Source organism: Balaenoptera musculus, chromosome 17, assembly GCF_009873245.2.
Source record: "Balaenoptera musculus isolate JJ_BM4_2016_0621 chromosome 17, mBalMus1.pri.v3, whole genome shotgun sequence".
Lineage (NCBI taxonomy): Eukaryota > Metazoa > Chordata > Mammalia > Artiodactyla > Balaenopteridae > Balaenoptera > Balaenoptera musculus.
The window spans coordinates 78,703,467-78,716,317 of NC_045801.1; the positions used below are offsets into that span (position 1 = coordinate 78,703,467).

The following is a 12,851-nucleotide window of genomic DNA, read 5'->3' on the forward strand; positions in this document are numbered from 1 at the left end:
TTTTACTGAAGCACAAGGACGTGAAGTAAGTGGCCCAAGTTCGGGATCAAGAGCCAGGCAGCATTCAGACTCCAAAGCCACACTCTCCCCCGACGGCATTTGCTCCTGATCCTATTCCAAGGAGAAGCCAAGCTGTGTGTCCCTGGGCTCGAGCCCACCTGCCGGGACCCCCTCCGCCTCTGATAATGGCTCATAAGATCCCATGCGTTTGGTCGTTAATCAGCACATTCCAAGTCTTCCTGTCCTGGCAGCATCTTACAGGAGAGAATGCCCGGGCTTTGGATCTCAGGCAGGCTTTGCCCCTTTCTTTGGCCCCGGGGCAGGTGATGCGACCCCGTCGGGGGTCACGGTGGCCTCCTTTAGCCTCTGTGAAGTTCTGGCCTTTGTCGGGGGAAGGAAGGGTGATGACACCTGCCCCACAGGGCCCAGCCAAGTTCAAAGGAGAAGTTACTTGTGAACCTGTCCAGCAGCAGACCCGGAACACAGCAGACCTACATTAAACGCTGGGGCATTTCTTACTAAGGAAGTAAATCCTGCAACTCTTTGAACCCACTTTTTTAGAATCTTGGATATGGGTAAAAATTCAACGTTTCAAATTAAAGTCTCATTTTCACTTAGCAAACCACAAATTCAATGTAAAAGGCCTCAGATTTGTCTCAGTCTCTTATTTTCTGTTTGAACTAAAAGAGTCTGACTTTTTACAGGTATAGAGAGTGATGAAGAAATCAGGCATTTGGATGAAGAAATAAAGGAACTCAATGAGTCCAACCTTAAAATTGAAGCAGATATGATGAAACTCCAGACGCAGGTAAAAAAAAAAGGAAGAAGGAAGGGAGGAAGGAAGGAAGGAGTGGGGGAAGGGATGGAGGAAAGGAGAAGGAAGGAGAGCAATGAGTTATCTTTAGGCAATCATAATCCTAAATGGAGGGAACACATTGAACTATTAAACCCTATGATAAGAAACAAACTTATCGGACTTCCCTGGTGGCGCAGTGGTTAATAATCCGCCTGCCAATGCAGGGGACACGGGTTCGAGCCCTGGTCTGGGAAGATCCCACATGCTGCGGAGCAACTAAGCCTGTGCACCACAACTACTGAGCCCACGTGCCACAACTACTGAAGCCCGCGTGCCTAGAGCCCGTGCTCCGCAACAAGAGAAGCCACCACAATGAGAAGCCCACGCACCACAACGAAGAGTAGCCCCTGCTCGCTGCAACTAGAGAAAGCCCGCACGCAGCAACGAAGACCCAACGCAGCCAAAAATAAATAAATAAAATAAAATAAATTTTAAGAAAAACAAAAAACATACGGATCTTTTGCAATGAACACAGAGTGTGTCTCCTGTACACGATCCTTGTGAAGGCTTGAATACGTGGATCACCCTGGGCGATCACTGGTTTGGAAGCTCTAGGCCAAACTGCTCACATTTTTGCCTTTGGTGCACCAAAGGCTTTATCAGCAAGTAAGATGATCATCCTATAATTGCAGAGCCTCTAGAGTATGTGATGCTTTAGAAAAACCGTCATGAGAAGATATGGGAGGCCTTAGTTTTATTGGAAATTCAAGTAAAACAGTGCAACTTTTTAATTTTTCTAGAACACCTCTGAATGAGTCAGTCTTTGATAGAAATGGATCTTTTCCCAGATTTTCCTGACATTCTTTATTGAAAATTCAAGCAATTTCTCAATTCTGCATTCTCCTGGGTCATGTCTGCCCCAGCCCCTGATTAAATTTACCCACAGGGAAATTAAAAGTTAAGTCCAGGATTTGTTTTTGTCTTTTTTTGTTTGTTTGTTTGTTTTTTGGCTGTGCCCCAAGGCTTGCGGTGTCTTAGCTCCCCGACCAGAGGTCGAACCCGGGCCCCAGCAATGAGAGCACTGAGTCCTAACCACTGGACCTCCAGGGAACTCCCCAGTCCAGGATTTTTAAAAACACTCATAATAACTCTGTTGCAATAAATCAGAAGGAAAAGAATGAGACAAAGTTAAGTTGAAGTGTCTTTCTCCCTTTTCTCCTTTCCTGAGACGTGGGGTTTGGGCCACCGAAGTTACTGACACTCAGAAGTCTTCCCTCACAGGGGCCTAAGACAGAAGCTTTTAGTCCCCCTGAAAAGCAGGTTTCTGCGTGACCAGTGTCGTAATCTTCCATTAATAACAATCCAGGCTACAAAGAGAGCGTCATGCGTGGTTTTCCCAATCATGAGAACGTGTCTTGAGAACCATTAGTGAAGAAAGCAAAGGCCTTTGCCCTCATGGAGCTTACAGTCTAGAAGGGGAGGTAAACAATAACAAAAAACCATAAGCGATAAATTGCATCGCACGAGGGCAGGGCATGGGGAGAAGCAGCAAGGGTTCGAGGCAGAGAGGAGAGCCGGGCTTAGCCACAGGAAGAAGGAAACATTTGGCAAGACTTGAGGAGCTGAGGGCATTAGCCAAACAGGAAGGGGGAGGAGTGTTTCCAACAGTAGAAACAGCCAATGCAAAACCCCTAACCCTTGAGAAGGGCCAGCGTCTTGAGAAATAGGAGAGTGAGTGTGGCTACAGGTCAGTGACCTGGGGGTTATAGGAGGTGAGTCCCCGGGGACACACAGGGCTTCCCAGGCCCTTTTTAAGACGTTGGTTTTTATTCTGAATGAACGCAGAACCGTTACGGGGTTTAGAGCCGAGGGTTAACGCGATCATGTTTGACCTACGATCTGCCTGACATTTGAAGAGACCCGCGTGGGTAGGTGGGGTGAAGACGGGTCAGCAAGAGATGGGGTGGTGCCCAGCCAGGTGCAGGGCTGCCCCTGAGAGGGGGTCCCAGTCCCCACGGTGGCTGGACCTGGGGAGCAGCGGTGCAGGTGGGCGCCGTCTCCATCCTGGGCCTCTGCAGGGGGAGCCCAGTGGACGTGAAGGGCGAGAGAAAGTGCCGTCAGGGACGCCTCCCAGGCCTGCACAGCGAGCAAGCGGCCGTCAGCTGGGAAGGAGGGGGCTGCGCGGGCGGCAGGTTTGGGGAAATAGCGAAGGTTTGCCCTTGAAGTCCACCTTACAGCCACGTGGAGGTGTGGATCTGCAGCCGGGGAGAATCTGGGCTGAAGAGAGACGCGCTTGGGACTGTGGTTCCAGCCCTCAGAGCGATGGGGGGCGGCAGGGCTGCTGCTTTGTGAGGACCATGGCCATGCCTGGTCAGCACCGGACTCCGCTGAAGCCCGGCCCTTCCAAACTCGGCTTCCCACGTTCCCACGTTCTTTCCATTTCAGATCACGTCTATGGAGAGCAACTTAAAGACGATAGAGGAGGAAAACAAGCTGATAGAACAGAGCAACGAGAGCCTGCTGAAGGACCTGGCGGGCCTGAGCCAAGCCCTCATTTCCAGCCTCGCAGACATCCAGCTCCCACAGGTGGTGAGTCTGAGGCCGCGCGGTTCCGTCCCAGGGCTCCCCTTGCTGACGAGCCGCCACCCAGGGCTCCGAGGGGACAAGCCGCCCACACTTCATCCCTGGGAACGTGATGGGTATTTATGTTTACCCTATGTCACGACCAAGGGCTTCTGATACCGCAGGAGTCATTCAAAGATGAGGAGGGTTTATTTGAAACTAGGTTTATAATGTAAATGAAAATTGGAGGCCAAAGTTCCCGCTCTCAGAATTTGTTTCCAGATGGAAAGCTTGCTAATGTGGCTTACACAATCTGAGACCCATGCTTTCTTTTTTTTTTTTTAACATCTTTATTGGAGTATAATGGCTTTACAATGGTGTGTTAGTTTCTGCTGCATAACAAAGTGAATCAGTTATACGTATACGTATATCCCCATATCTCCTCCCTCTTGCATCTCCCTCCCACCCTCCCTATCCCACCCCTCTAGGTGGTCACAAAGCACCGAGCTGATCTCCCTGTGCTACGCGGCTGCTTCCCACTAGCTATCTATTTTACATTTGGTAGTGTATATATGTCCATGCCACCCTCTCACTTCGTCCCAGCTTACCCTTCCCCCTCCCCGTGTCCTCAAGTCCATTCTCTACGTCTGTGTCTTTACCTAAGTGTGAAGAACATACTTAAGTACTCCTCATATAGAATAAAAAGCACAAGAGTGAGCAAGGCATCCTATTTCCAAAACCTAAACATATGCTTGAGGCATTGCAACTATTTAAAATTCATAGAAAATTGGTTTCCTTTACATTTTCATAAATATAATAAACATTTGGAAGAGGGCTGCATTGTTGAATGCTTTTCATTTCCTCAGTACAGGCATGTTTAGAACAAGTTTTCTAAAGCTGCAAATTTTATATACAGAAGGGTTTGAAAAAGCAGCAATTTAATAAAGAAATAGGATTGGTTTTCCTGAAAGCAAGAAATCTCTCAGTTTGTCCAACTTCCCAGCGTGGAGCCCTCATCTTCACCAATTCCAGATATGTCACCTGACAATAGGAAAAAAAACCAATATTTTTTTTAAAAAATCAATAATGTAATAAAAAAGAACCCAAAGGAAAATAAATGATTACTTTATGGCCAGTATTAAGGTAATTATTGAATATTATTGTTATATTATTTCTTAACATTTCTCTAACTCATACTTCAAATTTGTATTCTGTAATATTTCTTTCTTCAGTGGCGCCATAAAAATCACTGTTACCGTGCAAGATAAGTGGTACTTTGTATAGTTACATACAAGGCACTCTCGCGGTGATTTGGGGGCAGGTCCCACTAAATGCTCACAATTTATTTCGAGCACTGGTCTCCCATCTTATGGCGGAGGGAATGGAGGCTCTGAGCCTTACATAATTTGATGGAGGTTCCAAAGCCAGCACAAGCGAGGTGGCCTTTATCACTCTGCCGTCCGGGTCCTCGTCCAGCTAGAAACTCGGGACACGGCAAAAGCAGAAATGACAAGGGAACGGAAAGCAGTGTCAGGCAGCTGGTGGAGTCAGTGCTTGGCTGGGCAGAATGAGATCAGCTTCACGCTGAGAAAGCCGAGCTCTTCAGCAGCAGCAATCACAGTAACGCCCTTTATTCCTTTGCACTGAGACCTTTCACAAGCCCCTTCTTCCAGGCCTCTTGTGCAGTAAGTAAGGCACGTTTCCGAAAAGCTGGGAAATGCGGGCCCCAGAAGTGGCGGAGCGGCAGTCCCCCGGCCGCTCGTTCCTTCCACTCGGGCAGTCGCCACGTCGCGAGGGCTGCTCGGTTTGAGCCACCACGTTAGGGACAGGAGGGGCCACACGCAAGCAAAGAGGACGAGGTGAACAGACCGGACCCTGTGAATCCCGTGTTCCACCTGGAAAGACAGAGAGAGGGGAAGAGCCCAGCCCTGACCTCGAGGGGGAAATGGACAAAGGAGTCTGAGGATGAAAGAGGATGGTTCCCGCCAGACAGCTGGGGGCACCTCGTCCCGCCTCACAGCCCTGAAACCCCGGCCCAGGGCTGTCAGGGGAAGCTTCTGGGCGAGCAAAGCCCTCCTCCGGCCTGGCCCACACCCCCCTTCTGCAGACGAGGTCTCCGTGCTGAGCACGTGCCTGTGAGGGAGGCCGAGAGCCCCTCTCGGGAGAAGGGTGCAGCTGGGAAGGGCCCAGCCCGGCGGCGAACCCTCCACCTGGTGTGGCTCCAAGCTGACCCCAAACTGCGGGCGGTCGCGCTCACCCCATCAACTGAGTGAAGAGCCAGCAGCCGCCTGCCTCCCTGCGTCCCTCCCGGTGCCCCCCGTGGACTTGCTCCCCTTTTCCCGGCAGCCTGGGTCACGTGCCTGATGCCATGTGTTCTGTCCTCCTTCAGGGGCCCATCAGTGAGCAGAATTTCGAAGCGTACGTCAACACGCTCACGGACATGTACAGCAATCTGGAGCGGGGCTATTCCCCCGAATGCAAGGCTCTGCTGGAGAGCATCAAGCAGGCGGTGAAGGGCATCCACGTGTAGGAGCCCAGCGCCACGGGCCGCGGGACTCGCCGCCAGCAGCCGCGTGTACAGATCTGGAGGGCCCCCCCCCCCGGCCGCTAAGGCAGGCAGGTGCCCTACTGCATCTACAATTGCAACATTGCACTAATTTTTTTCCCCCAGCTAACGTGAAAAGGAAAGAAAAACTATGATAGACTCTTTGGATGAAAAGCAATGCAGTCAAATATTAGATCTTATTTATTTTCATATGCTTTTCTTTTATTTCTTCATTGCACTCTTTTGGGTTTTTTTTGTACAGTATATGTAAAATAAACGTGACATTTTTATATTTTATTTATTTCTAATCAAAGAGTTTTTTTATCTTTTAATTGCATTTTGAAGTCTGCCATATTTTTACAAGTGTGTTTATTAATTTATTTTCCAATAGAATTTAAATAGAAATGCTATTCTCAAATCACATATCTTGCTGGGTTTAAAGGAGAAGACAAAAAAGAATGAAGGAAATCCTTGTCTAAGGACTGCACTGTGGTCCAGTTTGATTTTTATTGCACACTTCTACCCCAACCCCCCGTACCACCTTCACTGGCTTTGTGTTTATAAACAGGCTTAGGTAAGATGCGCAGAAGGGACAGCAAGATAAAAGGCACCCACTCGTGGGATGTGCGCCCTCACAGAAGCACAGTAGACTGGAAAACAGCCTGTTCCGAATTTGTTAGCAATAATTAAATATAGCAATCAGCAAAGTATTCGACTTGGCTGTACGGTTTCAATTCATATGAATTATTTATTTGAAATGAAACAAGCTTTTTTAGTGGTGCAGGTCTGTCCATTTGTTTTTCAAGTCACACCAGATAGTTGGCAGCTCTGACCCTGAGATGAGAAATAAGACTTGATGTGACCAGCCAGGCTTTCCTGCCACACGTTGGCACAATATACAAGGGACAATATTGATGTAGATTTGTACTTAGCAAATGTAAACGCATCCAAATGGAAAACTGTGTAGATACCATATCCCCTGAAATAGCATTTATCTTACTGGGTTGACTGGGAAGAAATGGAAAATATAATCACACATGCAAAAATGGTACCCAGATCCGTGTCATTGCTTTAAACACTGGCGACATTGTCTCAGCCTCCTTAGGCAGCCAGCCAGCTTTCAATTTGACAGAAGTCTTTCTGCAGAACGACAAGTGCTACAAAGCACACACACTCGCAACCCACAGACAGACACACTCACAGACACGAAATTGAGCCCACAATCTCGCATTTCTGGGTGGATCAGAGTTTAGTAGTTGCTATAGTAAAGGCAATGTCTATTTCAGGGATTGTAAAGTAGTTAAGCATTGTTTCAAAAGTTTTTTTATATTTATTTTTTTTAAGAAAAAGGTATAGACAACCAGCTAAACTGCCTTTTTGCTGTGCACACACCCCGGGTGTGCTACGTGCCTCTGTGTAAATGGGCTTGATTTCTGTGCTGTAACGAAGTGTTTATTTTTCTTAGCCTCCTGGGTGTGTAGACCGAATGCGATGGCGCTCACAGGCTTGATGTTTTCCACTGTTATTACTGTTACTGCACAAACTATAGCACCGTCCACCGTGATTTCACCCCATGACACTGGTCATTGTTCCGTATTAAGTGGGGCTTATCTTTGGTTTGGGGTTCATTTGAACCCTGACTCTTAGTCTAGTGAAAATGAGATGTCTGTGCTTAGGTAGGAACGGTGGGTATTTAAAAATCAACTTTAAAAAAAAAAAGAGCTACCATGTGTGCTGTCTATTATAAACAGGACACCAAACAGAATTTTCTATTAAAGTTATGTACTTGCAAACATTTTGCTATACAGTCCTTGATAGATGCACACAGATGAGTTCACTTATTACAAAGACAAAAGTTTAATTTGCTAAATATTTTAACAAGTTTGTTATATATTTTATTTAATTTAAAAGAAACCTCTTACCGACCTATGTATTTATTATTATAATTTACTGTGACTTCAGGTTCATTGATTTGTGTTTGCGTAGTTTGAACAGGACGTTTCTGTGAAGGATGTTTGTATTTATTTGCCTCCTTTGTACTTGATCTGTTTTGTAATGTGCACTGAATTTTTTTTTCCTTTCCACTATGTTAATGATCGATACTGTAAATTGGGTCTTTTGTAAACAACAAAAAGGCAATGATGTACGCATTTTTTTAATTTGAAGTAGTTTGTACACTGTTTCTTCAAACAATTAATATTTCTTACATCAAAGCAACCAACTGTGTTCAGTGCTGTACATTTGGTGTATGGTAGGAAATAAAAATTGATAAGAGTTTCGCTGTGGTCTTTCTTGAGCTACTAGAGACGCTTGTGGCCATCCCATGGTAAGCACTGTGCCCTCCCCCCAAGGACCTCAGCGTGGGGAGTGCACACCTGAGCCTGTGAGTTGCTCTGATGCTCTGGGGTCTATCTACCAGTCTGCTTGGCTTATTTTTTCACCCCAAGTGGACAGGACTTTTGCCAGTTGGTAGCTGCCCCAGCCTGGGGTTCAGTAAATACACATGCAAACCAGCAGATGCCTCTGAGAGCAGGAAACCTTTGCTTGCACCAGCAGGAAATTCACCTGCATCTAGTGAGCAGTAAGATAGAGGCCCCACCCTCCTGGTGCTGACGTCACTTTGGGTGCTGAGTATATACGTGCATTCCTGTAAGCCAGCTGAACACAGATTCTAGGAAAATAATCAATTGTGTTTTTTTAATATTTATTTATTTATTTGGTTGTGCTGGGTCTTAGTTGCGGAAGGCGGGCTCCTTAGTTGTGGCTCGCCAGCTCCTTAGTTGTGGCGTGCGAACTCTTAGTTGCGGCTTGCATGTGGGATCTAGTTCCCTGACCAGGGATGGCACCCGGGCCCCCTGCATCGGGAGTGCGGAGTCTTATCCCCTGCGCCACCAGGGAAGCCCGGGAAGATAATCAATTCTTGACGGCGCCTGTTGGGCTTGCATGTTTTTCCCATCTCATGTCAAACAGCTTAATTTAACTTTCCAGTTTCTGCTCAGCTTTACACATCTCTAGGCCTGGTTGCCATTTAGACTCAATGTGGTAAAAAAAAAAAAAGAAAAAAAAATCCATGTCATCATTGTGATAAAGCAAACTTGACTGAAGGGGAGTCTGGGTCCCCAGAGGAAAGCCAGGGTACTTGGGTAGACCTCTGAGTCACAGGGGTTGGTGCACAGGGGTTAATGCACAGTATATATAGCTTGCTTTTTTTAAAGTATTTGTTTATTTATTTATTTATGGCTGTGTTGGGTCTCCGTTTCTGTGCGAGGGCTTTCTCTAGTTGTGGCGAGCGGGGGCCACTCTTCATCGCGGTGCGCGGGCCTCTCACTATCGTGGCCTCTCTTGTTGTGGAGCACAGGCTCCAGACGCGCAGGCTCAGCAGTTGTGGCTCACGGGCTTAGTTGCTCCACGGCATGTGGGATCTTCCCAGACCAGGGCCTGAACCCGTGTCCCCTGCACTGGCAGGCAGACTCTCAACCACTGCGCCACCAGGGAAGCCCATATAGCTTGCTTTTAATCACCAAGTGTATGTGTGTAAGATGTGCCTATGTTCCATCCTGTAAATGGATCACGGGTCGCAAGTCTGCTCAGCGGTTCTTAGCGCCCCTCCTTGCAGAGAAGGCGCGTCTCGCCCTGCCTGGGATTTTACATCAGCGAGCAGCGCCTGCATCCTTGTCACTCGACGTGGCGGAAGAGGAGAACTGGTCCTACGGAATTACGAAGAGAACAGTAAGAGTCCTATGTTCATACGACAGATGTTTTATCAGAAGGCGTGTGTGCCAGGCCCACCCCCATGTGGGTTCAGCCTGGTGGGGGAGGGGAAATGAGCGATAGGAACACAGGCTCCCGCGGAAACAGTGTGCAGGGTACCACCTGCCTCTGACTTCCTGGGAAAAGGGCTGGTCACAGATGAGCTGGCAAGTCGGGAGAAAGGCATTGCACAGCGCGAACGGCACCTACAGAAGAGGACGGTGAGACAGTCATCCACCGAGCAGGTAATTAAAATATCCGAAAGTTAGTGAGAAGTGAGGCGAAAAGCCCAGGTAGGTAGGAAAGGGAGTCATATCATAAACATCCAAGGTAAAGAACTGTAATTTCCACACGCAGACCCCAGAATACCAAAGAAAGATCTAAAACCAAAGAATGACAAGATCGGGTTTCCATTAGAGACAATTTATTCCATCAATTCAAACAATTACTATTTCTTACCTGAAGGCAACAAAATTGTGTTCAGTGCTGTACCTCTGATATTTGGTAGGAAATAAAAATTGATAATGAGTTTTGCTGTGATCAGTTTCAGGCTGCTGTATGGAAACCCTTGTCACCAGCCCACGAAAGGCCCTAGAGCCTTAGACACAGAAGTAAAACACTTCTACTGGAACCACGTTCTGAGTGAAAAGAAGAGGGTAAATGATTCCTTGATTTGCCTCCCTAGAAAAAGTTTTAAAAATTAACTTGCCATGGTGCATAAGTATTTTACTAATCTTCTTAAAACTCATGTTTTCTACATCTCTTTCCACACATTAAGTCCATTTTATTGTGGTCTGGGAATAGTACTCTGCCATTTCCTCTCTTTATTTAGCAGCTAATCGCAAAGCAAGCAGATTGAATTGGCTAATCGCTGTCTGCGCTGTCAGACCCCATCAACGATGCCTGGACGCTTCAGCTCCTGAAATCCTCAAACACGTTGATGTAGTAAATATCGTATCAGTGATACTGATGAAGAAACGGCTGCTCAGAAAAGTTAGTAAGTTGCCCAACACCAGAAAACTGGGAAAAGGCACAGCCAGATTGGAACACTTTCCACTGGTTTTAAGATCTAACCCATGGGGATCTGTCTACACAGCTGTTAGATGCTGTCTCACCTGGAAGAAAGAAAACAAGAGTTAGTCAAGATTAAGATATCTGTTATGGGAAGGAAATCCATAAAAGAGGGGATATATGTATACATATAGCTAATTCACTTGGCTGTGCAGTAGAAACTAACACAACATTGTAAAGCAAATATACTCCAATAAAAATTTTAAAAAAAAAAAGATATCTGTTGATCCTCACTCATTTCTATTAGGTCTAAAACTAAGAATGGAATTTTAGGGCCAGCTATAGTAAATACTGCTGTGCAGCTTTCCAAAGTTGAATGTAAAAAAAAAAAAATTTGTTGGGCCCAGACACGTGGAATATCCCTAAATCTTGAGGTGACAACAGTGCATCCTGGTGTCCTGAGCTCCTGAATCGCTTCTCTTAGCTTCCCAGACACAACACGACGGAGTGTTTCCATCAGCATCGTGAGACTTGGAGAGTGAAGAATTTGCCTGACACCCCAGAGATAAGTCCAAGGTCAGGATTCAACCGGGTTCTGACCCCCTGAGAAGCTCCTGTCCCTTCTGCAGGCCACCAGCACCGTCTAGCCAACCCCCAACTCCCCGACCAACATCCCAACCTGCCTCAGATTACAGCCTGCGGGCAGGAGGGGCCAGTTCAATCACCAGTCTGGATACAGCTGTTCAAAGAAGCATCGCTTTCACATTTTAGCCACGTCGTTATGATGTGTTTTTCTTGTACAGGCGTGTCATGCACATGTCACGCCCTAATCATCGATTTGACAAACTGGGATTGAAAATCTTGATAACGGGTCACCACTGCCCCCAAAATAAGGAGAATATAAAGAACTCATTTTTTGTTGTTGTTTTTAAGGCAAAACAACATAATTATCGTGTTCGGTCATAAGCTGCTTTGTGTGTGCTTGACAGTTTTGCATTGGCCTCCGACAAGTAAAAAGACACTTTGTATCGACCTTTACCAGTTATTAAATATGTAAAAACATAAAGAGACTGTAAATTTCCCTGCTCTTAAGAAACAGCTGCTGTTTCAGAGTTTTCCCCTCAAATATGTATTATCACATATAAATGCAGTCATTTTCCTTCTGTGACTGATTACCTAATTCAGTTTGGAATGAAATCCGGGATTGGGGGAAAGGGCTAGATATCGTAGATGTTTTGAAGTAAGAATGGCACTCTGGGGACAGGACACTAACAATGCTTTTGAAGGATCAAACTTCTAGCCACTGGAAATCATTGTGAACATTTCTCCCCAAGACTAGCGTCCTTGAATTCCAAAAATAAGGCCCGAGGCCCAGAGGACCAGCGGCTTCCACGCCCACCACGGGCTATGCTGGGCTCTGACGCACCTGGACCACCGGTGTCTCCCTGACATGCCTTCGCCACTCCGGGAAATCCTTGCCCAGGAAGGAAAAGTTTAAATATCTTCAGTACTTGTTCAGCAGCTTCTCAACAATACACGTATCCGATCGGGAAGGACTCGGCGTGCTCTCGCTGGAGACACCCTTCCAGGACAACAGACACCCGAAATGACCGTTAACTCCTGGAGATGCGCCCTGCCGGAAGCATCTCTTCCAAACCTGCACGTGGGGAAAGCCCCCCAGGGGCCAGTCACACCCTCACAGGCAGAGCCCTCCTCAAACCACTCAGCGCCTTCCTCAGGGGACTGTCAGGGTTACATTAACCAAGCTTTGTGCCGTCTGTGGGTGCAGCATTCGACAGACCCCAGGAGTTCCTGCGTAGCCACGAGTTACACCTACAGCTCCCGTCTTTCGGTGAGTGGATAAATCGGTGGCTCAGTTTGACTCATCAGAAATCTGAAAGCTTAACTCCGAACCTTGCCAACAACCCTCTTGGGCACTTCCATGATCATAAAGGAAAACCAAAAGCTTCTGCTCTCCCCACATGCCCTTTGTTTCCCGAGAATCACCTGGATCCGTGGCAAAAACGTAAATAATGAGCAGAAGCAGGGGAGGGAGAAGGAAAGGAGGGAGGGAGGGGAAGAGAGAAACAAGGATAGAAAAATGATCCATCCCTCGTATCATATGGTTTTTTGTTTTTGTTTTTTTTAATTATTTATTTATTTATTTATATTTATTTTTGGCTGTGT

At 46.8% G+C, this 12,851-nt stretch overlaps 1 protein-coding gene across 6 annotated transcripts in view; it reads left to right on the forward strand.

Annotated features, from left to right (window-relative positions):
* Nucleotides 1–6,171, forward strand: part of ST18 (ST18 C2H2C-type zinc finger transcription factor) — a 122,941-nt gene extending 116,770 nt beyond the window's left edge. For 5 of the 6 annotated variants that reach the window (XM_036830787.1, XM_036830786.1, XM_036830791.1 and 2 more), the window contains 3 exons: nucleotides 705–808; nucleotides 3,242–3,385; nucleotides 5,748–6,171. In XM_036830787.1, coding sequence (XP_036686682.1) covers nucleotides 705–808; nucleotides 3,242–3,385; nucleotides 5,748–5,888 — 389 coding nt within the window. In that variant the 3' untranslated portion in view covers nucleotides 5,889–6,171. The remainder of the gene's footprint in view (nucleotides 1–704; nucleotides 809–3,241; nucleotides 3,386–5,747) is intronic. The other variant, XM_036830790.1, reaches the window with a different exon arrangement.
* The last annotated feature ends 6,680 nt before the right edge of the window (nucleotides 6,172–12,851 follow it).